At 38.6% G+C, this 25,296-nt stretch overlaps 1 protein-coding gene and 1 pseudogene across 1 annotated transcript; both read right to left on the bottom strand.

Moving 5' to 3' along the window:
* Positions 1 to 8,453: 8,453 nt before the first annotated feature.
* LOC149831868 (pollen receptor-like kinase 3 pseudogene) lies at positions 8,454 to 11,630 on the bottom strand (annotated as a pseudogene).
* Positions 11,631 to 13,250: 1,620 nt separating this feature from the next.
* On the bottom strand, positions 13,251 to 17,978 carry LOC149831867 (photosystem I chlorophyll a/b-binding protein 6, chloroplastic-like). Its single transcript, XM_090014196.1, has 5 exons — positions 17,872 to 17,978; positions 16,156 to 16,317; positions 15,571 to 15,608; positions 14,157 to 14,671; positions 13,251 to 13,446 (listed from the first exon to the last, which is right to left on the bottom strand). Exons 1-5 carry the CDS (start codon positions 17,919 to 17,921, stop codon positions 13,429 to 13,431), a joined length of 783 nt encoding a protein of 260 aa, XP_089870322.1. The 5' UTR covers positions 17,922 to 17,978; the 3' UTR covers positions 13,251 to 13,428.
* Between the last annotated feature and the right edge of the window lie 7,318 nt (positions 17,979 to 25,296).

Genomic DNA, 25,296 nt, shown 5'->3' with positions numbered 1-25,296 from the left:
TCTTATGTATACATTGATTCTGAGAATAGGGATAAGCTAGATGCTAATGCTCGAAAATGTTATTTCATTGGATATGATTCTAATTACTTTGGTTATCGTTTCTGAGATAAACAAAATCGGAAAGTAATAAGAACTAATGATGTAACGTTTAATGAGAATGCATTTTACAAATATAGGTTCAGTGTAGAATCAAAGGGGATAGAAAAATATGGAGATATGACAAGAGAGATTGACTTGAAGAAAATCTCAATAAATACTCCTGTTGAGAATTCTGAGACAGTTGAGATAGACTCTAACACAGAGCCAACCACTCCTGCACCTGAGATGAGGAGATCTGTTAGAGTACCTAAACCTTTGATTTGGTATTCTCCATCTTTACACTATTTACTGCTGACTGACTCTAGGGAGTCAGAACATTTTTTTGAGGCAATGCAGGTGAAAGATTCGGTTAAGTGGGAGTTAGCAATGCAATATGAAATCAAGTTTTTGCAAAAGAATGAGACTTGCATGCTAACCAATTATCGAAGGGGAAGAAAACATTGTTGAACAAATGGATGTATAGTGTGAAAGATGAGCCTGATGGCAGCAAGAGGTACAAGGCAAGATTGGTAGTCAAGGGATTCTTGCAAAAGGAGGAGATTGACTGGACTGAGATATTCTCTCCCGTGGTGAAGTTGACTACCATCAAGACAATTCTTGGTATTGTGGCTGCAGAAAACTTGTACCTAGAGCAGTTGGATATGAAAACTATTTTTCTTCATGGGGACTTGGAGGAGGAAATCTATATGGTGCAGTCGGAAGGGTTCAAGGCTCCAAAGAAAGAAGACTTGGTGTGAAAACTAAAGAAGAGTTTATATGGCCTAAAACAAGCCCCTAGGCAATGGTATAAGAAGTTTGTTACCTTCATGTATAACTGTGGGTTCACCAGATTCGAGTTGGACCATTGTTGTTACTACAAGAACTTTGGTGAGTCTTACATTATTTTGTTTCTGTATGTAGATGACAAGCTTGTTGTAGGTTCTAGCATGCAAGAAATAAACATACTTAAGCGGCAATTGTCAAAAGAGTTTGAGATGAAGGACTTAGGCTCAACAAATCAGATTCTTGGGATGCGGATCACTCAGGATAGATAGAAGGAAACTTTAAACCTATCATAGGAAAAATACATTGAAAAGGTGTTGGAAATGTTTAGAGTTTAAGATGCAAAGCCTAGAAGCACCCCATTAGGAAGTCACTTCAAACTCTCAAATAAGGAGCGAGAGAAAATGGCTAAGGTCCCATATGCCTCAGCCGTTGGCAGTCTCATGTATGCCATGGTGTGCACCAGACCAGACATTGTTCATACAGTGGGAGTTGTGAGATGTTATATGGCGGATCCTAGATCAGAGCATTGAGAAACTGTGAAGTGTCCATTGAGATATTTGAAGGGGACATCAGGTATGACACTTTGTTTTATTGAGAGAAGTGCAAACTTACAAGGTTTTGTAGATGCAGACCTTGGTGGAGACATGGACGGACGAAAGAGAACTTTCGGATATGTGTTTACACTTGGTAACATCGTGATCAGTTAGATGTCAAGACTTCAAAAATGTGTTGCCCTCTCAACCACATAAGCTGAATATATTGCTATTTCCGAGATCAGAAAGGAGATGGTGTGGTTGAAGATTTTTTTGAAGGAGATTGGCAAGGAACATGACAAAAGTATTCTCTTCAGTGACAATCAGAGTGTTTTGTGCCTTGCAAAGAATCCAGTATTTCATTCAAGGACAAAGCACATTCAATTGAAGTATCATTACATTCGAGAGATGATAAATAATGGGACGTTGTCATTAGAGAAGATCCTTGGTGCCAAGACTTCAACAAACATGTTGACAAAGGGTGTGACCACTGAGAAACTGAGGTTGTGCATTGCCTCAGTTGAACTCCTTCATTGAGCATGAAGGAGGGTTGTCGTTCCAAAGATGTAGAGAAGAGTTTAAAAAGACAAGATAGACGGAGGAACTTTTTTTGTATTAGTCTTCAAGTGGGAGATTGATGAGTTGTGGAGCCTGATTCAGAGTTTTAGCCCTCGCAGTAAGGGGGGTCCGGGGGCTCCCTCTCAGTGCAGGTCCCAGTGTCTTATGGATAAGACCTGATTTGTTTAGGTTTAGGGTTGTCGCCCTTGCCTTGTATAAATTCTTTCTTTTCTTTCTCTCTTGTATCTGTCGAGAAAGAGCAATAAAGTTTTTTTCTCTGGGTGGCCATAGTTTTTTACTCCCTCTCAGATTTGAGAGGAGGTTTTTTCACTTAAATCTGTGTGTTCTTGTTGTGTTTTATTTCCTTTGGTTGTTTCTTACTCGTGGTTTTCGTAACAGAGGGAGCTGAAATTTATGGGTGGTCTCTCTCTCTCTTATTTTTTGGACTTCGAAGTTTATGGACGTTTTTGTTTCTGAGTTGATGGTGGTGGTGATGGGATCTTTTTAATTGGATGATGTGAATTTGTAGAGTTTGTTTCATTGTGGGTTGTGGATTTGTATGATTTTTCTTTTGCCTCTTAAAACTTTGATTTTTCCTTTCATTGGAGCTGCTAATTCTAGAATTTGGGTTATGCTATTGTGTTTTTGACCACTAGTAGTTGCAGGCTTTTTACATTGGCATTTTGTTGATTTTTTTTTGGGCTTGTGGTTTATTTTCATTTTTTTTCCTGCTTTTTTCCTTGAGTTGGAATATTTTTCTTAGGTAATTGGGTTGCAATTTTAATGGGTTAGATTGGTTGCACTAAACATGTACCCATTGAATGCGTATTATTATTCTTCGCTGTGAAACTTCGCTGAGAATGCTAAAGGTGATTTGTGGGGTTTGTGAGAATTAGTTAATCTAGGTTTGTGTTGGATATATAGTGCCTTGTTTTCTCTATTGTTCCTTTTAGTTGTCGATTTCATGGAAATGGTTTGCAGTTTTTTGTTATATAATTTTGTATTATGCGTTTATAGGCTTATACCATTGACATGGCATCCAATGTCACAACTTGAAGAGGAGAACATAAAGCTGGTTATAAGTGCACTGGAACATGGCAAACTAACAAAATAATGATTGCATCTTATAGAAAATTTGATACTTGTAGTTGAGGTGCAAAAATCAACACGTAACCTTAGGAAAACTTGTTTCATGCATTGGTAGATTATAGGTTCCTCCTGATCAGCAACGCTCTTATTTTCTCTTTGCTCATCTCTTAAGGGCTTGGCATCTGCTTCTTCTGAGACTTATTTTCTCTTTGCTCATCTCTTAAGGGTTTGGCATCTGCTTCTTCTCAGACCCTCCACAGAAGTTCCTGATGAGTTTTTCACGCATGGTGAAGATGTATAAGAGAATACTGAGTGAGGGAGCTCTATCTCCTCAAGATTAATGGATGGTAGCATTTATGATGATGGATTATGAGGTAGACCCCATTGTTCAATCTTTGAACCTCCATTCCTCCTTTTTGTTCTAGGATAGGGCATTTGGGAATAAAAGTCTCAGAGAGAAGACATATTACAATTTGTATTATCTAGTCATGACAATGAAAATTAATTAACACCAATCAAATAAAGGTCATTCAAGTATCGAACTAAAAACAAGGACATATAAAAGGATCTCATCAAAAGCTATTGTATTGAAACTAGACTCAATATTGCAACTAAGCTATTGAACAAGAAATAGCTTGAGAAAATGAAAAATAGATTAAATATAGCTTTATGAAAGGCACCTAAATATCATGAACATGATACTATTAGTCTGTTGATAACCTCAAGCAAATTCCATTCGCCATGCTGACAAAAGAGCTCTGTAGGAAAATGTGAAGCCCATGGCAACATCACGTGGCCTTTTTGTTTTCTTGCAGGCTGGGTTTCACTAGCATTTTCATCAATGAACTACATCTAAAGCCTCATCTAAAACAAACTCCACATGATCTTAAAAAAGTGCTCACGCCATCCACATTAATGTTAAACTGAATTTATTTTCTTCTGTCAGTGCAACTGATCTATTGAAATGAGACAGGATTAGGTCAGAGGCATCCATGCGATGAACGGCAACCCAAACACCATGGTTGGATAGTTTATGTCTCCGATGGAATCCCAAAAAATTTTAGTCATTTATCTTGTAGATGAACGACATCTAAAACTCAACAGATGAAAAACAAGGAAAAATAATGGTGTTTGGGTTGCCATTCATCTCATGGTTAATGGTAATATCGTCAGAGGTGCCTCTGACATGATACAGTCTCTCTCTTGAAATGCAAAAGTATGGAACTAGCATTATTGTAATTGATACCTGATAACGTTAAGGACCCTGTTAAGGATTCTCATGCGGATGAAGATGGAAAGAGTGCAGTTGTTAAGGATCCTCATGAAGATAGAAAGAATACATGCATGTCTTATGAGGATGCCAAGCAGACTCATGCAGATGAAGATGGAAGAGTGCAGGCATGTCTCATTAGAATTGAAAGAGGGCATTTGGCAGGTTTCATGAGAATGGCAATAAGATGCATGTGTATGAGGATGAAAAAAGTGCAGTTTCCAAGAGAGATCCTCTTCACCAAGAAGGTAAGAAGGAACCCCATGAAGATATAGAAGAAATTCAGTATCCCTGTATAAAGGAAAGTTTAAGTTTCAAGGATAAGGAATGAGACATTGTTTTCAATTCTAAACATATCAAAATTGTAATAAACACTATGAATAATGAAGCACCCAATAAGAAAGGGTGAGCAGTTTTGAGGTGTTATGTGGATGTTGGTGAAGATTCATCGAACCACGTAAATTTGTGTTCTCTTTTCTATGTGTTATTGTTTTTATGGTATCATAGCTCCGTTCCTAGTAGCTTTTATATCGTGTTGTCAATGGCCTCAAAGTATCTATATCCCTACAATTTCAATGTCGCCAACTTTGTATCGTTTAAACTAAATCATATGAATTTCTTGTTGTGGCTAACTCAGGTGCTTGGGTGGCTTGATGGGAGAGGTGGAGGTGACTTGGGTTGGGTTAGATCCAAATGGATCCAACTCATATGTTAAGTGGTGGGCTTGGGTTGGATCTACTTGAATTCAACCTTAACCTATGTGAGAGGTTTTAAATGAGACCTTCTTTTAGTCACATTTAGATCTTAGATCCAAATATGTATATATATATATATATTTTTGGATCTAAGATCGAGGGGCTCATTTAAAACCTCTCACATAGATTAGGGTTGGATTCAAGTATATCCAACCCAAGCCCACCACTTAGCATATGAGTTGGATCCATTTGGATCTAACCCAACCTAAGTCACCTCCCCCTCTCCTATCAAGCCACCCTAGACTACACTCTCACATTAGCCATCACCCTCACCTCACCATTAATGCAACCCCCTTCCTACCTTACTCTACCAACCCTCCCTGACTTTATTAACTATATAAACCCTCCCCTATTTAATAAAATACTCTCTCTCTCTCTCATGTGTGCGCAGACCCCCTCTTTTAGGTTTGAGCCCAGCTCGACCCAACCGAATTGAGCCCAGTACGGTCCAGCCTAACCAAGCCCAGCTCAGCCCCAGCCAAACCAAGCGTGGCTCAACCCAGTCAAACCAAGCCCAGCTCGGCCCCAACCGAACTGAGCCTAGCCTAGCTCAGCTACGCCAAGGCTGAACCACTTTTAGTTTGGTGGTTCTACCGATGACCCAAGTGTTGCCCGTAGCTGCCACCTCCACCAGTATTTTCAGTGCCACCTCACTTACCTCACTGCCACCTTTGCCGAACCACGGCTTGGCCCAAGCCAAACCACGGCTTGACCCAAGTCGAGCTCCGCACTTGTGATCATCTCTCACAAAATCACTGCCACCTCATTTCGTGAATCTGCATAAGTGATATGATATTTTGTGTATATCCATATTTCTATACCTCTAGCACAAATATCGAGGCATGAACGAGCCTTTACTTATGTTCAGATTCACTAAAAATTGCATGTATTTTGAGGTAGGAAAATACATATGATTTCCATGTTTGTATGGTCCAAATATATATATTTTTAATTACGTCAATATAAATAAATATAGTTAATGATTTATTTACATACACATAATTTGATTTGTGTGTGTATACTTTATTTATTTATGCGTATTTGATTTATTTATGTACACATGCATATTTCATTTACAAATACATGTTTGTATCTCAATTTATGAATGCATGTTTCGTAGGTTGATTTATGTATACATGTTTCATAATTTCTTTTATGTATGCATATTTTTAACTCACATGCATTATGAATAAAATATGATATTTATGTCTACAGGAATTAGATATTTTATGAATAAAATATGATATTTATGTTTGCATGCATTAGATATTTTATGTTTGTATGCATTAGATATTTTACGAATAAAATATGATATTTACGTTCATATGCATTGGCTATTTTATAAATAAAATATGATATTTATATTTGCACGTGTTAGATATTTTATATTCACATACATGAATATTTTATGAATAAAACATGATATTTATATTTGCATGTGTTGGATATTTTACTTTCGCATGCATTGAATATTTTATGAATAAATTATGATATTTATATTTGCATGTGTTAGATATTTTACATTCATATAAATGATATAATTTATAAATAAAATATGATATTTGTATTTACATGCATTGGATATTTTACGTATGCACACATTCGATATTTTATGAATAAAATATGATATTTACATTCGCATGTGTTATATACATTCACATGCATTGGACATTCTACGAATATTAGACTTTACAAAACCTTAACTATGCATGTTTCGTACTTTAAGTTCAAAAATAAAATTTGATGCATATACAATTTAGAAATGTTTTGACTGTGCAAATGCGAGACTTGGATTTTTTGAACTTCAGTAATATGTACATCAAGTTCTCTGATATTCATTTGAGAAAAATTAAGATTATCCTAACTTGAGATTCAAGTATTATTTATGTTATGTGCCAGATTTGACTATAGTAATTTTCTTAAATACCTTTGTTGGTCTTCAAATATGAAGGCATTGATTTTGTTGAAAACCTGATTAATTGATATTATTGATTTGACTCATACATATTTGAATGCATGATTGTTTAACATGCATATGTTAGTTCTTTATAAATATGTGACATTGTTGTACCTATCCAGCTGGATATAGTTTGACTTCTTATAATTGATGGTGATCATGTTAGTACAAGCGATAGCATGGACAAGTCAAGGGACCACAATTTCACTTTGTTGGTCTAGGATGTGCTTGACATTTTGAAATATTACTTGTTAAATAATATTTAATTCAGTCATATTTTGGCAATCAAATGTCTTGGAAATTCCTTTCTCTATTATTAAATCTATGAGTATGGAAACAAAGCTAGATCTGAGATCCAAGATTTACTTCTCTGTAACCCATCAAAGGTTTGTTAACTATGAAAAATGATCAATTACAAAAATTCTAATTTTTTCTTAAATTTTCAAGTTAAAAATTTTAGAGTAGTGTTACATTTAGTGTGTTGATGCACGTAACCACCCCCACCATCTTTTAGATACAACCTATTAATTATGGGGCCCAATACCAGATAGTAGGTGATATGGTATAGTAAAACACTTAAAGTGTGCAATCACATTGCAGCTGATCACCCCCCAGAAGTACTTTCAATAGTTTAGTCTCCTGTAAATAATTTCCTTCCCAATCACAGTCGTCTGTTTTAGTATTGACATATCAGGGTACAATTTATAGGACAAAATGCATTTAATATTTTATAATTAAAAATTTGTACAACTCCAAAGCAGTTCAAAGTATAAAACATGAGGGGAATGAAAACCTACCTAATAGAAAACCTCTCAAACCTACCCAATAAGAAACTTTTATCGGATTTTCAGTATTTTTTTTCAAAATTTTGACCTTACATATGTGATCTATGTGTTTGTTTTTATAGGAATTAGTTCTTGTTGCATTTGATTAAGATGCATGGATATGATTTTATAAGGTTTAAAAAGTCAACAGCTTACACGAAAAATCTGATAAATATTTCTTATTTGGTAGGTTTGGGAGGTTTTCTATTGGGACAAGTTGGAACATCAAAATATGCCCATAATTTTGCTTGTTTATAGAGCACTAGATCATGTCTTTTTTTAACGTGCTAATGGAATAAAGAGATCCAAAAGCATTGCTACTTGAGGAAAAAATCATTTGTGAACTACGGAAATGATTTTTATTTTTCTAGATAACTTTTTGTTCATCCAAATAGCCAATGCATATACATGACAAGCCTAACCTATTGAAAAATTTTGTATGGACAAAAAAAGAAAGAAAATAAAGAATAGAACACAATACCACCATAATTATTTGCCAAGATTTCTTAATCAAATAATTTGAAAATGATAATGGAAGAAAACTAGGCAAATCCTGGGTGCTTAATTATGCACATGGCAACAGTCAGTGAGATCTATTAACAGTCAAGGTACTTCACAATTGAAGCTATCACCATGCCCGACTGCACCATGTCCTTCCTTCATGGATCGGCGAGACGAAAACACTGCCACCATGTTTGCCCGCGACGACGACGCCAAGTCCTCAATGCCATCTCTCAGTGCTGCAGAATGCAAATTGCCTTCCTCTATCTTGATTTCCTCTATCATCTTGTAGGCAATGGCCATCTCAGGCCTATTGTCCAAGCTTGGCTCAGTACAAGCCAGCCCTATTTGTAGCAATTGACTCATCTCACAGGGCACAATCTTTGAGTCCTGAACTATCTCAGGGTCAAACACATCATTCTCACGCCCCTCATCAATGGAAGACCTGACCCAGAGTGGTAGGTCCGTGCCACCCTTGCCATGGTTAAGATATTGGGATGGATACTTGCCTGTGATGATCTCAAGTATGATTATGCCTAGACACCAAACATCAGATTTCCGGCAAACTTGGCCAAATTGCATGAATTCTGGCGACCGGTATACGACCATGTTTTGAGAGGCCGAGGCAGGAGTGACCAAGGGTGAGAAGCCATATTCAGCTACCAGTGGCTCGCAGTCGTCTCCGAATAGCACATTGTTGGATTTCAGGTTGCCATGGGGGAGGTCCATGTCGCCGAGTTCTATATGGAGGTGAGCCATTCCGCGAGCGATCCCTTGAGCAATTCTTAGCCTGGTTGGCCATTGTAGGATTGGTCGGTTTGGCCCTCGATCTCCTACAACAAAAAATAGAAAAATCCATAAAAACACACATTTTTTTGAATTGATAGCATGAAGAAACCACACCCGTCACAAAGACCTGGTCATGCTGGCTAAGCATGCCATACCGTAGGCTTGCGCAGAGAGGCGACCCCATGAGAATCCAACCTTGACTGCCCGTCTATCTGCCAAGGCTCCACCCCACTAAGTTAACCCCATTGGGGCTCTAAAATTATGAAATAATCTTACTTGGTGGCTTGTGTGATCAGGTCTAAAATCTAGAATCGAGGTCGGCTCTAGGTATGGAAGACATAAACATGAAACAAATTTAACCCAACATACCCGGGTCTAACGATTCTATGTTTATACACAAACAGATCCGAATCCCAAACTTGGTATGTAACCAAAATCATTTCATACCCTACACATTTTAGTATCCAGCCCAAACGGTTCTGTAAAATAGGTAACCCGATCGACTCGAACCTGACTTACACCTAACGCTCAAACCGAACCTAATATATACTGACTATGAGAAATTTAAATATAATTATCATCAACGGAAATACAATAATCATTAATTCAATAGGTTCCTTTTATGATAACAATTTTTCTAACTCTGAAAAGTTAAAACTATTGATAAAACTTGCAATAAAAACAAACCCATTCATTTCTACTCGACCTAATTTAGGATGGAACCGATTAACTCACATAAGTTTAAAATCTAAGTAATGTCTAGACTCAACCTGAAATTAAAAACCGATCCATTTTTTAATGTAAGCTATATGGGTCAACAATTAATTTCCAGCCATAGTGGAACCCAAAGTTAATCAAACTGGGTTGTGTTTGGGTTTATTTGTTATACCCAATTATAAAACAGCTCTACTTAAGACCGCACTCTAACTCGTTAACCTATATGAATCTTTAATCTTAGCCATACCCAAACCCGAAACCCAACTCGAATCAAGTTGGGCCGGTTTTGAGACTAATTTCTCATCAGACCCGAATCAAGAAATGGGTCTGACAAGGCTCGGCCGGCACACGAACCAAACCCGATCCGGTGACGGACCATGGTCCATGGGCACCTGTCTTTGACAATGTGAATAACTGTTATTCTCTAGCTGCTTTGTCCCTACCATGCAAGAGGAGGAGCAGGTTGCCGTTGGTTGCATAGTCATACAGCAGCAGCTTCTCCTCCCGCCGATAGTGATACGCGACCGGCGGCAGGACGTTCTGGTGGAGAACACCGCCGAGGCGGCATATCAGGCGGTGGAACGCTTCCTTCCCTTCTTGGTTCATGTCCTTCATCCTCTTGACCACCATGGATGCACCGCTGGCAATCACCGCCTTGTACGATGACCCCAGCTCCCCGCTCCCCAGCACCTCCGCCGACGCCTTCATAAGGTCCATCAGCGACAACCCGCCCCGCTCCTGCTGCACGAACACCAGATCTTCCGGCGCAGGCAGGGGTGGAGGTGGAGGCGATGGCGCTTTTTCTTCGCTCGATGGAGGCGGTGAAGCTGGCGTAAGTGGCATCATCGGGATCGGCATTGCCACCGTCTCCATCTTGTTGTGGCTGCTGCTGCTGCTGTTCCCAAGCACAACCTCCTTGGTCGATGGCTTGCAGTTCCCTGCCTGCTTGGTGGCTAAATAGAAGCCCATGCACAACGCCATTATTGCTGCTGCCACCATTATGGCCACCGGCTTCTTGGAATGTGGTGGCGCTTCCACCGAAGGAACGTCTTCTCCGGCCGGTGACGTCGTACCATTACTTCCGGTATCAATGCAAGCGCTCTCGTTGAAGCAGAGCCCCGGGTTCCCGCTGAAGCAGCTGGCGTCGAATCTGGACGTCAGCACAGACGGAATATTCCCCTCGAGGTGGTTGTTCGACACGTTGAACGACTTGAGACGGGGTGACAGGAAGGAAGGAATATTCCCTGAGAAGGCGTTGTTCTCGAGGCGGACCTCGATGAGGTGCGGGAGAGACGCGAGCGAGGCCGGGATGGGGCCGGAGAGGTTGTTTCCCCCCAGCCAAAGCTTCTTGAGGGAGGTCATCTCGGCGAAGGCATCGGCCGGAACGTCGCCGGAGAAGCGGTTGCCCTGGAGGAAGATGGACTTGAGCCCGCGGACGCGGCTGAAGGCCGGGAGCGGGCCGTCGAAGCTGTTGCCGTCGAAGCTGACGGAGCGGAGCCCCGGGATCTGTCGGAGTGCGTCGACGTCGATGGTTCCGGCGAGGCCCAGGCTACCGAGGCGTAGCCCGGTGACGACACCGTGGAAGCACACCACGCCATGCCACGGCGAGGCCGCCGAGCACGGGTCTCCGTCCGGCGACCAAGACGACAGCCGGCCGGCGTTCTGTATGGAGTTCTTCATCTGGAGGAGCGCGTCGGATTGCGTCAACGCGGCGCCGGATTCCGGCGAGATGAAAAGGAGGAAGAGGAGGAAAAGAAAGGGAGCAGCGGCCATTTTATTATTATTATTATTTAATAATGGTGGCCGGAGATTGGCATTGGCCGCCGCTCTCTCACGGAGGGAGAGAAACTCTTTCCTCTCTCTGTTTTTTTTTTCTTTTATTATTTTCTTTTTTGGGGATTTTCTGAAAATGCTTCTAGTTTTTGCGTTGTCGACTTGTCGTGTGATGTGGATTTGGTTATTTCGGACCTAAAAATGGGAGCCGAGGGAGAGGTCCAGTTTCGCCCGTTGACGAAGTCAAACGTGAATATAGGGCAGGGCTCACAAAAAAGGACAAAGATGGTTATGTGAGCAGTGGGTCCCACCTGGACCGTGGGCCCGGAATGTAGGGCCCATGGCATAGGTGATAGGTATGTGTGCATCTGTGCAAGTGGGTTGGGGACTTGACCCAACCCAAGACCAAATTGGATTTGAGCTGCATTCTTAGATGAAAGGTAGTTCATCTACAAATTTGGGTTGGATCTAAGCCCGAGCTGTTTTGGCTTTTAACGTATAAAACTGACAGTGTTAATAGAGGTTCAGATCCGAATTCAGTCCATAACCCATTACGAGACCTGGATCAGATCCAAATATAAAACCATATCCAAGTTACTAACGGGTACAGTGTTGAGTCAAGCTTGATCCAACCCACTTGGTTCTAGTTTACTTTTTTCTTTTCTTTTTTTTATATATATAACCCAAAGAAACCATACCCGCACGAAGATGTGGTTGCACTCGCTCGGCCTGCCATACCTACTACAATCGTCATGCCAGCAGCATAAAACTCCGAAGCTAGGACCCTCGCCCCCTGGGCCTATGGGTTCTGGTTTAGTAATAAGGTTTGTAAATGTGTGCGAGGAAACCCATTTGAACGAATTAAACCAAAAGAACCCAATTCGATTTTAACATATCTATGGATGAGGCCGGGTCCGAAACCTAGAATTGTTTAAGATGTGTATTGGTTCTTGGATATGAAATTTTGAAAACTCAGTATATCCATGACCCGTTTCCGTGCGTAACCCAATTGGTTCTTTAAAATATACACCTAAACCCGAAACTAATTTGTGCCCTGCTTGTTCCCAAACTGATTTGGACCTGTACCCATAATAACAATTAGAACTGACAAGAACCTAAACCCGTTCATGCATATATGGATAAAGGAACTAATAAATTTGTACCCGAAACCAGTTCAATCTTAGAAGAATATGTCGAAATTTTAAATTTTTTTTTCTGAAGTTGCCAAATTAATTTTTTTTTAATTTCGAGTTAATAGTTACCGTTAAATCGTCTTTGGAAGTATAGGGTTAGGTTTCCAACACCCCTCCTTCCCCAAAACAAATATTCAGTGATAATTTGAAAATCGTGATTTTGTTGCAATATTCTCACCGTTATAATCAAGGAAAAATTGTGATATTTTCATAATACTGAGCATTTTGTAAATATGGTGATTTTATCATTATATATATTGTGTTATTGACATGATATTAATATTATTTTATATTTTTAATGTTTTCATTATAATTATATATATTTTATATGTTTCTAAAGTTTAATGTACTGATATTTCTCTAAGGTTTTTCTCAGAAAAACAAAATGTTAAAATATCGCGAGATTTTCTCTTGCTGATAATACACGTGGGGAAAAAAATCAAGGGTGCTTTGGATAAAAGAACATTATCTCTTCTCTATATTGTACATGGCACAAGGCATGATGATGATGATGATGATGACGACGACATGATTTTTCTCTTCTCTCCAAGTGAACTTTACTATGATGATGGCATACTCCTCGCATTCACTATGCAGATGAAGCATCATTGTGATGACAAAGCCTGCACACGCACATAGAAATATAAGTTTTAGGGCTAAATATTTTTGTGGGAAAAGTTTTGGAAATAATAACAAATACGCCTAACCACCACGGGGTTGCCGTGTGGCCAGCGGGGTGGCTGTGAGGGTGCTGAGATGAAGAACTCTGGATCAAACCCCACTGGTGCTTGAGTGTGTAAGTAGCTTTCAGAGGCAGGCCAAGTAAGACGGGGGGTGGTCATGGGCCCCACCCGAGATTTCTCTCGCTTCCGCGAGAGTTCCTCGTCATAAAAAAAATTAACAAATACTTTTATGTTTTTTATATTGTTAAAAACACACCTAAATTTAAGCTCTATTAATTAAAAAATACATTTTCCTTAATTTAACTTGGATTTTCATTAACTCAAGTCGGGTTAATAGAAAAAGTTACTGATTTGCCTTTAAAAAGTCTTTCCAAAAAAGAAAATTCAGAACACACATAAGGTTTTGGCAATAATAAAAAACTTCCCTAAGTTTTGGTAATTGCAATAACATATTTAACAACAATTTTGATGAATGTAAACCCTCAGTTTTTTTTTTAATTAACCATAAAAAAGTGTGTGCTTTTAATAATATTGAAAACTTAGATGTATCTTTCATTATCACGCAAAGTTTAGGTGTTTTTTTTATGTTTCGAGCTAAACACAAAATTAAGCACCAATTCAAGCATGCAACCAACTAATTAAGTACTTACAGAGAAGATGTTTGCATGCCCAGGGTCAGCTAAGTGAGCCATCAAGTTATCCAATGGGCTTGCACCGGTATAGATTGCTTGAAACCAGAACCCAACAAAGGCTAGCATGGCTAGCCTACCATTCTTAATCTCTTTGGTTCTTAGCACCATCACTGGCTCAGGTGACCCTCTCCCCCACATCCAAGGATCAAACCATAGCCCACCTGGATAACCCACATCTGGTTTAGGGTTTTTCTTGGTCGGGTACTTGGGCTCGATGTCGACGCACCCAGGCTTGATCATGTCGGCCCAGCGCCTAGCCTCCACCCAGCCCATTAGGATCATCTGGGTCACGAACAAGGTCCACTTATCCGTGAAATAAGTTTGCTCTCCGGCAGTGTACCATGAGAATTCGTCAATCAACCCGAGTTTTTGGAGCACTTCTGGGACCAGGATGCCGAAGACTGCCATCATGGCCCATCGACCGTGCATGAGCTCGGCCTGAGCGAACCATTTCAGCAGCTCTGGGTCCGAACCTAGAACCGTAGGCATGGTTTAGAAATACATAAATTTCATAGCTGGAGTAGAGTTGAATAACTAACTTAACAGAAAATTATCATATCAAGCCTCATATCATAAATTGCTAATATGTTCCCACGGCCACGATCTTATTAAAAAAAATCTCAGGAAGTTTTTTTATTTTTACATTTACAAGGACAAAAATACCCCCAGTATCAGAGGCCTAGCCGCACTGGCTTTGTTTGCCATACTTACAGTCGCTGTCTTGGCAGCGTAAAACTCTGTGGGCTTACCCCTTGGCCCCACAGAGTTGCCACACTTCGGCTTGCGCAAGGTGTGACACGCCCATGTGATTTGAACCTAGACCACCAGCATAGCGGCCTAGGTCTCATCCCACTATGCCAAACCCTTTGGGGCTCCTAGAGAGTTATAAATACTTTTCAACAAATTTGGTTTATGGGTTTAGCAGAAAGATAAAATATTTGCTTATCTAATAACTCAAACAAGAGGGACTTCCATGAAGCTCAAATAACTCAATTTAATTATCTAATAAGACTTTATAAACTATGGTTCCCTTTAGCTCATTGAGTGTATAGTTTATTGGATTTGCTCATGAACATGGTCACACTTCATATGATGCCACACAATAATCTTACATGTCTTAGCTTTTCGGAGAGCATTAAAGCATGTTTACCTGAAATCATGATATGCTATATCAAAAAATAAATTATTTTTTTTATTGTTGTTGCCATTATTATTATTGGTGCCAAGTTCCTGGCAAGCATCTATCTTGGATGCCAACAATCAGAGAAGATGGACGGCCATGACATGCCAATCAAATAATCCATTGGTTATCATCACCCTTACACTGGAAATTGTGACAAAGGAATGCAACTTTTAGCAAATAAATACTCACCCAATCCAAGTGGATCAAAGCCAAAATCACCAGGGAGGCTGCAACATGAAGAATAAATGAATTACTCGTATTTAGTAGGAAAATGAAAACAAAGCAAAGCTTTGGTTGGGCACTTTTTCTTTTTTCCTTTTGATGTCGAGAAACACCGCAGGATCAAGCCCTAACTGGCCCCACCCTGTGGTAGTAAACCCCTGGAGAGTGGACAGCCCCCACAGTGATTGATCCCAAGGGAATTGAATTCATGTTGTGTCAAGCTGAAGGCATAGGATCGAATCCCGCTGGCGCATGGGGTTCCCTAAAAACGAGAGAATAATTCTCCTTGGGGTGTAAGCAAATGTGCCCTAAGAGCACCATAACTTTGAATCGAGATGGATCATCATCGTTAGAATCATTGAGTTTGATACAAACATGACAAACCCATATATTGAAAATTTTAGAGTTTCAATCCATTGGGGCTCAAATCTTATATATGGCAAGTTGGTTGTTTCTAGTTTGTTCCATCAAATTATTATTCTATGGCTTGAGAAAGGTTTAACATTGTTCTTTTTTCATTTATATCATAAGAACAAACATAAAAATGTATACCTGCCATCAAGCCATGGAGGTGGTGAGCTTCCGGGGAACCAGAGGGGCCTATCTGGCGGAAGGGGTTCAGCTACAGCAGAAACTCCCTTTGTTGCAGACACCTTGTTCTTTAACCTTGCGAAAATCTTAAATACCCTTGATGAAGATCTTATATTCACTTTCCTACAAGTGAATCAGGCCTTTAGTGACATCTCTCTCTCTCTCTCTCTCTCTCTCTCTCTCTCTCTCTCTCTCTCTCTCTCTCTCTCTCTCACACACACACACACACACACACACACACACACACACACGCGCGTCTATATATATAATATATATTATAAATATTATAATATATATATATATATATTTATCTGTATATATTATATGCGTGTGTGCAGGTATATGCATCTATATATAGTGAAAAGATTTGCTACAATTGTTGGTAAGAAGAAATGACTTTGCAAACCATTTTTTTTTTTGGCAATTCCCACCCTTTAGATGTTTTTTTTAAAGTTTTACATGCTCTGTTTTATGATGATCAGCATTTGAATTGCCAGTATTCCAAGTGCGGGTGGGTTTTTATGGTGATCCAAAAATTGACAGCCATAAATACTTTCAAAACTTCTTGACCCATAAAAACATGGCCTTTTTTTTAACGAAAAAACACGATCCAAGAGTGGATATCCCTAACAAATTGACTATGCTAAATATATCTAGTAAAACAGATTTGATTTGAGAGAGAGAGAGATTAGGAAACAGATTTGATTTTTCAAGGTAAATCCACTAAAACATCCACCAATACAAAATTAACAGAAAAGTCAATGATTGTCATGCCCTCAAAATCCCCACAGACAGGTTGTTTATTACCAGAAAACAAATCTACTGAAGGAAAATCTCCAGGTCAGAGGGCTCACCATTTACTCTGTGCAACAGCCAACTCTTGACTTTGTAAGACTTAGGACTTTATGTAGCTGACTCAACTGTAAACTGGACCATCACCAGTTTTTTTTTTTAAATTCACCAATTAAAACATTGTCCAAGTTGGCTCTTTTGGCTAATTCTCTGTCTAATCTACATAGTCATGAATGCTGCAATGCAGGTATTTTATGCACTTGGGAAGTCTAGTTTAAGTAGATGCTTTGTTAAAGAAGGTTTCTTACACCCTTAGTCTGCCAAAACTATCATAGGTGTTCATGAAGAGTTGCTATCTGACTCTCTCAGTGAGACCTTAACAGTAGCTCATCTAGAAAGAAAAATGAACTGGTCCAGTCCTTGATCAGCATGAATGCATAAACAAACTTACTCTTTTGGTTTTCGGTAGTAGAAATTAACATCACTAATGCTACAGTAATCAAAATTTGAGATATGCTCAATTCTTGGGGTCAAGATCACTAAGTTTCACAACCAAACTTTGGCTATTCACTGTGGCCTGGATCAGGATGTGCAGGTAGACTAAGTGTGTCTAGTCCTCTGGACTATATCACCCAAATGCCCCCTTGTATATTAGTCACATATATTGGACACTTCATAAAAATGGCTGCATCTTTGGATCTGCCTGGTATCCATAAGGCATAGCCTCCCAAAGACTCTGGCTGAGGGGTCTATTGTGACCTTCCATGTTTGTTATCTGCCAATGTCTTTTTGAGCAGAGGCCCACATTGGCAAGTGAGCATTTTGCAAGCCTTAGTGCTTTATGCTTTTAACTGTTGCAGCAAAAAATGAGGAAGAAGTGCTGACCTTGTTGGTACTGGAGGGTTCAAAATGGCTGTGGCTGCAACGGATGCCATTACTGCTCCTTGAAACTTCTCTCTCTCTCTCTCTCTCTCTCTCTCTCTCTCTCTCTCTCTCTCTCTCTCTCAAAGAAGGTTTATCCTGTGGGGATAGATGATGTTGATCATGCGGGCCAGAAGTGTGTGGCTACAAATTGGTGGTCCAAGTCTTTTGGGTCATCAATCTTGGGTTGAAGGCTGCTAAATTGTGGGGTGCAAATGGGCTGGATTTGGATGGATCTCTAGTCCAAAACTGATGCTTTGTTTTTGCATACGGGGCCTTAAAATAAAATTTGAATGTGTCTGGATAAGATTGGGGCTTATATGATCATATTCTTTTCGAGTTCTAACTTGAATTCGGATCAATAGTTTATATCAGATTTCTATTTGGATCCAGAGATCAAGTCTGACGTCTGTACATTTTCTGCATGTATACTTGTTTTAGACCTAATTTTACTAGATCCAGTAGTACCGTATAAATTTTGCATTCAAACGCAAAGTTTGCTTCAGATCTGTTTCCAATTTCGATTCCGGTTGGGGCTTACTGTTTAAAATTTAGATGTGGAAGGTGGTTCACTGTAGTCTGGCCCATATCCTCTGTTTGCACCATTATGACAGATTCATTGGGTCGATCTTGACCTGACTCAGGCCTATATATGAGATTATAAGACCTAATAATAAACTAGTCACAAAATACACTGGGTCTAGCCCATATGGGAGTTTTTCCCTGAGACTTTGGTTATAAAATGAGTATAACACAATTTTCATTTTTAATGATAAATCATGATATCATCAGTATATCATGATACTATCAACATTTTTACAAAACATATAGGGTGAAGTTTTAGGAATACCTGGGTTCTGGATCCAATTGAAAGTTGAAACAACAGGTTAGCTGGGATTTTCCTACCCACAAGGGATCTACACATGGCTAGGTGGGTTGGCTTAAGACATTCAGGTGGTGGCCTACACAGGAGACCGTAGGATTGGAACATTGAACGGTGAGGATGTCAGATCACTTTCCAAAAGTGATTTGACAGATCACCTGATCTGCTCTCGACATCGTGACCATATCTTGGCAGGACTTTACAATTCATAAACGTAGAGTTGAACTTCACCAAAATGTTAATGACACAAAGATTATGATTGAACTAGACTGTCAGTTACATGGATTTTGTTAGAGAATCTAACCATACACATGAAGAGAACAGGTTAACATGTTTCGGCGCCGGTCCAGCCTACATCCACGAGAAAAAACAGTCACTCTGTCTCAAATTTTTTTTATTTACCCACTGTTGGTTACACGATATATAGAAAACTAGCAACAACAATAACAACAATTGCTTGAGATAGATGATATCTCCATCTAGAGAAAATAGGAAATAACTCACTACACGAAAATCTTGCATGATGCAGTTGCCTATGTTGGCTCCACATTTTTTAGAAACTGAATCCTTACTATAACAACATTTGCTGACGAACACCTCAAAACCGCATAGCGATTTGCTAAAGAACACTGCAAATCACATAGTGATTTGCTGAAGGCAATAATCTCTCCCTCAAGTTGGTGCACAAATATCCATCAAGCCTAACTTGAAACTTAGTTTAAGATGATTTTCACAGCTTAGGGATTTAACAAAAATGTCTGCTAACTGCTCTTTACTGCTGACATATGACGTGAATACTTCTTTAGCTTGAATCTTCTCTCTAACAAAATGATAGTCAACTTCTATATGTTTGGTTCTCTCATGAAAAAACTGGATTTGCTCCAATGTATATTGCAGTCATGTTGTCACACTTGAGTTCCATCGGTTGAGGGTTTTTGATACCCATATCAAGGATAAGAGTCTTAATCCAAATGAGCTCACATGTACATGCTGCCATTGCTCGATACTCAGCCTCAGCACTAGATCTCGCAACAACAAACTATTTTTTGCTCCTCCAGATGACAAGATTTCCACCAACAAAAGAACAGAATCCTGTTGTTGATCTTCTATCATTCGGGTCTCCTACCCAATCTGCATCAGTAAAACCAATCATGTCAAGACTGTTATTTTTCTTCATAAGAACTCCTTTGTCAGAAGTCCCTTTAAGATAACGAAGAATTTTGTGGGTAGTTTCAGCATGGCTGGAACGAGGTTGATGCATAAACTGACTGATCACACTCACAACATATGTAATATCAGGACGTGTGATAGTCAAATATATTAGTTTTCCCACAAGCCTTTGAAAACTCTCGATGTTGGCAACAATATCTCCATTTTTCTTTAGTTTGCAGTTAGTTTCCAAGGGTGTTTCTACATCTTTAGCACCGATCAAGCCAGTATCTTTGAGAAGATTTAATGTATACTTTCTCTGACACAAGAAAAGGCCTTTGTTGGAATCATAGACTTCTATGCCAAGAAAGTACCTTAATTTTCTAAGGTCTTTAATTTCAAATTTGGCATAAAGAATTTCTTTGGTTTTCTGCATCATAACCTTATTATCTCCTGTCATAATTATATCATCAACATATACAAGCAAGATAACAATGCTCTGTGAAGAATTATGCACAAACATGATATAGTCAGTTGTATTTCGCTTAAAACCAATTTTGATAAGAACCTCACTGAGCTTGGCAAACCAGGCTCGAGGAGATTGCTTCAGATCGTAAATAGATTTCTAAAGTTTGCACACTTTTTCATGATCACATTTATATCCGGGAGGAGGATCCATATACACTTCTTCTTCCAACTCTCCATGTAGAAAAGCATTTTTTATATACAGTTGGAAGATGCCCCACTGCTTATTAGTAGCAATAGACAAAAGAACGTGGATTGAACTCATTTTTGTAACAGACGCAAAAGTTTCTGTGAAGTCAATACCCTCTTTCTGAGTGTATCCCTTTGCTACCAGTCTGGCCTTGTACCTTTCTATAGAGCCATAACTATTGAATTTAATTCTATATATCCATCGACATCCCATAATTTTCTTACCTTTTGACAATTCAACTAACGTTCAAGTATTATTTTTGAGTAACTTTATTAGTTCTTCATCTATAGCCGATTTCCACTTAGGATCTTTAAGAGCTTCTTTATGACTTGTGGGTTCATGCATAGGTTTTGGCAAGGTAAGTTTGATAAGACATGGACAGTTTTGAGAGTTTAAATTAATATTCTATTGAATGGGTTTTAGGAATCTTGGTAGTACAATAGGAGTAATAATCTCTCAGTTTGATAGGAGGTCTAGTGGGACGGGATGACCTTCTCAAATTCACCAATCTCTTGACCGATATGAGTCTCAGGTATGTTCTGATTTGAGTTAGTACTGGTCACGTGATTCATAGGTATAGTATTTTGGTTCGACACGGGTGAGGACTCAAAATATTGGTCTGGTGGACCAATTTGATCATTAGGACTAGGCGAGATAGGTCTGGATTCAATAAACGGACCAGGTATTGGTAAAAAAGAGATGGACATATCCGGTTGGTTCTCCCCCTCAGTAGGTGGAAATAGGGTTCCTTCTAAAAAAAGTTCACGTCGCTTGACACGTAAAGCCTTTTTGAAATGTGATCAAAACATTTAAACCCATTTTTTGTTGAAGAATATCCAACAAACACGCTCTTTTCTCAAGTTGTTGCAGAATTTGTCTTGTATATGCACAAAGCACTTACACCCAAAAACTTTCAAATGGTTGATAGAAATTTTTTTATTTCTCAAATTTTCAATAGGGATCTCATTTTTCAGACTAACACTTGGAATTCAGTTTATGATGTAACAAGCAGTAGCTATGACATCAACTCAATATTGTTGAAGAATGTTCATATGGAACATAAGAGACCTTGCCACATTGAGTAAGTGACGATTTTTCCTCTCGGCAACCTTGTTTTGTTGCGGAGTTTCAGCACAAGTAATTTGAGGTATTATACCTTGCTTAGACATGAAATCACCAACAACTTCATTAGTATACTCTCCTCCATTATCAAATTTCAAACATTTAATCTTGTGATCATATTGAGTACACACAAGATTATAAATTTTTTTTAAAACTTTGGCCACTTTATGTTTATGTTTTAGGAAATACACCCAGGTGACCCGAAATCTATCTTCAATAAATGTGTCATAGTATTCAAAACCGAACACAGATTCTATAAGTACTGGACCCTATACATTAGAATGCAACAATTCAAAAAACTCGCTACTTCTATTAGAGGTGTTTTGAAACGGAAGCCTGGTGGCCTTAGCAAATTCACAAGCATCACACGATAGACTATTATTATTCAAATCATGTAGCAAAGATTTTATAGTCTTAGCAGAAGCATGTCTAAGACGGGAGTGCCAAAGGTTATAAGTATTACTTGATTGGGTACTACTCAAAAATGCTATCTTTGGTTGACTGAAGATGTATAGACCATCCCGTTTGATGCCTCTATCAATCATCCTCTTCGATCTTCTGTCCTGAAAGACACAACCTCCTTAGAAAAAAATAACCAAACAATTATGAGACTTAGTAATCTGGCTTATGGACATAAGATTGGCAGCAAGCTTAAGAACAATTAGGACTTTAGAATCAGAATCATAATTCATAAATTTAACCTTCTTCATGTCGGTGACCATCATGAGAGAACCATCGACTGTATAAATCGATTTTCTTGTGCTACTCAAGCCTTCATCATGGTTTGTCATGTGGTCTGAGGCTCCAGAATCTATAATCCACTCATTGTTTATAATACATGAAAGAAGGGCATGAGTCTTATCTTGAGGTACGACAGGAGCATCATTGATGGGAGATGACGATGCTAAGTTAGTTTTGGCCATCTGCTAGAAAAAATGCATAATATCATCTTTGGTGACAAAGTTTGCAGCATCGTGCTTAGTATTGTTCTCCTTGTTATGGCTAGCTCGACCCACGAGATTCCAACACCGATCTTTGGAGTGACCCAACTTTTTACAATAGGAGCATTTGAGTTTCAACCTTGGTCGGGACCGATCTTGAGTAAAGTTTTTTGGAGGCTCTGTGGCTGAATAACTTTGGTTTACATCAACCTGAAATGTCATTTTTTGGCATGTTCTTCTTTAATTTGCATGCTCGGATTCATAACTTTTCGATGGGTTTCTTTGCGTTGAATTATTGTGCATACCATGTTATATGAAGGAAACAATATTGTCATCAAGATCTGCCTTCTAAGGTTTTCATAATTCGATCCGAAACCTGCAAGAACTTTAAACACTTTGTCTTCCTCAAACCTTATTTTACTTTCAAGGATATCACTAATAAGGGGACGATATTGAAGCAAGTCATCCCACATCCTTCTAAGTGTACATATGTACGTACTAAAGGGTTTGTCATCCGGAGTATATTTAGCTATTTTCAATTGAAGCTCGTAGACTCTTGCAAGATTGAACTATTCACCATAAATCTCTTTAACCGCACCTCAGATTTCTTTTGTTGTGTTCATAAACAGAAAGCTTTTGGCAATAGCTGGTTCCATAGACTTCAACATCCAACTCATGACCATATCATTTTTAGATTCTCACTTTTCATAAGTGAGATTAATGGTATCTGATTTTTCATTTTTTTCAGTGATATATCCAAGTTTGGATCTTCTACTGAGAAATAACTTAACGACTTTTGCCCAGCTTAAATAATGGGCCCCAGAAAACTGCATATTAGTGATTTTAGGAAGATGATTTGGCTCAAAGTAACCAACCTTATTATCGATAATTTGAGTGGAGGAACTCTCACTATTCTCAGCAGCGAAACCTCCGATGGTATTGACAACATTGTCGGCCATTGATCCTCCACTCAATACGAATACTAACAGATTGTCGATCACTTCAATGCATCATGCTTTGATACCATGTTAGAGAATGTAACCATACACATAAAGAGCACAGGTTAACGTGGTTCGGCTGTTCAGCCTACATCCATGAGAAAAAATAGTCACTCTATCTCAGATTTTTTTTATTTACTCACTGTTGGTTACACGATATATAGAAAACTAGCAACAACAATAATAACAATTGCTTGAGATAGACAATATCTCCATCTAGAGAAAATAGGAAACAACCCACGACATGATAATCTTGCATGATGCAGTTGCCTATGCTGGCTCCACATTTTTTGGAAACTGAATCCTTACCGTAACAATATTTGCTGACGGACACCTCAAAACTGCATAGCAATTTACTAAAGAACACCGCAAATCGCGTAGCAATTTGCTGAAGAACACCGTAAATTATGTAGTGATTTGCAAAAGGACACCACAAATTGCGTAGCGATTTGGTGAAGGCAACAAATTTCTATCATGTTTGGCATCTACAAACGGATCAGATATAGTTGAATATCCAATCTGAATTTGACATATTGTTTCTTGATTCAGATACTTTAAACAAGATCAGGATTCAAAATTGCTTAGATTATTCTCTGATTCAGATCAAATCCAATCCAATTGCATTTTTTACATGTTAAACTCATTTTTAATCATTTTATAACAGACCCAGTTTTGTCACATATATTTCAGATCTTGACCATAGTGACACATTTTTATCAGCAATTTCTCATTTTCCAAAAACTTGCGAGAAATAAAAAAAAATCCATAAATCTCACATTTTTTGGCAAAATCTCAGTAATAAAAAAAGTAATTAAAAAATATTAAAAAAATTATAAGAAAATATTAATATTTATGTTTTTCATAAATCTCACGATATTTTGTAAATCTCGCAAGAAATTGCTGTTTTAAACTTTCAGGCAATTTCTCGTGATATTATCGCGAGATTTTCATAAATCTCGCGATATTTGTCACACTGATCTAGACTCAACCCTACCTGATCGGATATGTTTCAACTATGGATTAAGATCCAGATGTAATGTTTGCATTTCTCATACACACAAGCAGAGAGAGAGAGAGAGAGAGAGAGAGAGAGAGAGAGAGAGAGAGAGAGAGAGAGAGAGAGAGAGGTCTGTATACAATTTTGGCGTCATACAATATTTTCTATACAAATTACAATAATTAGCTAGAATGCTTGTATATTTGAGAAGGGAATCTGATATTAAATGCATTGATTTTGTGGTTATGTTCGAATGGATCTAAAGTTAGGTAGATGGCTTGCATCAATCAAGCTCTCAAAAATGCAACCAAATGAGACGATCTATGGCCCCCAAGTTACAGGGTTGAATTTTTTGAGGAATCAACCACACAGGCAATGGATCTAATATTGGACCCAATCTAGTGTTTCTACATGGCATAATACATAACATTGATCAATATGGTTGTCAGCCAAATCCAAATACAACTAGATCCCCTTCGGTTAGTTCCAAATCATGGCGGCACTTGAACATACAGGTGCATTTTCTTGCCTCATTTCCAAACCATGATCCAATCTACTTTTGTCCAATATTGCAATCAATATTT

The sequence above is a fragment of the Nuphar pumila genome, chromosome 7 (genome assembly GCF_984573655.1).
Source record: "Nuphar pumila chromosome 7, dmNupPumi1.hap1.1, whole genome shotgun sequence".
Lineage (NCBI taxonomy): Eukaryota > Viridiplantae > Streptophyta > Magnoliopsida > Nymphaeales > Nymphaeaceae > Nuphar > Nuphar pumila.
The sequence above is the reverse complement of the archived record's forward strand: the minus strand, read 5'-3'. Positions and strand labels throughout refer to the sequence as shown.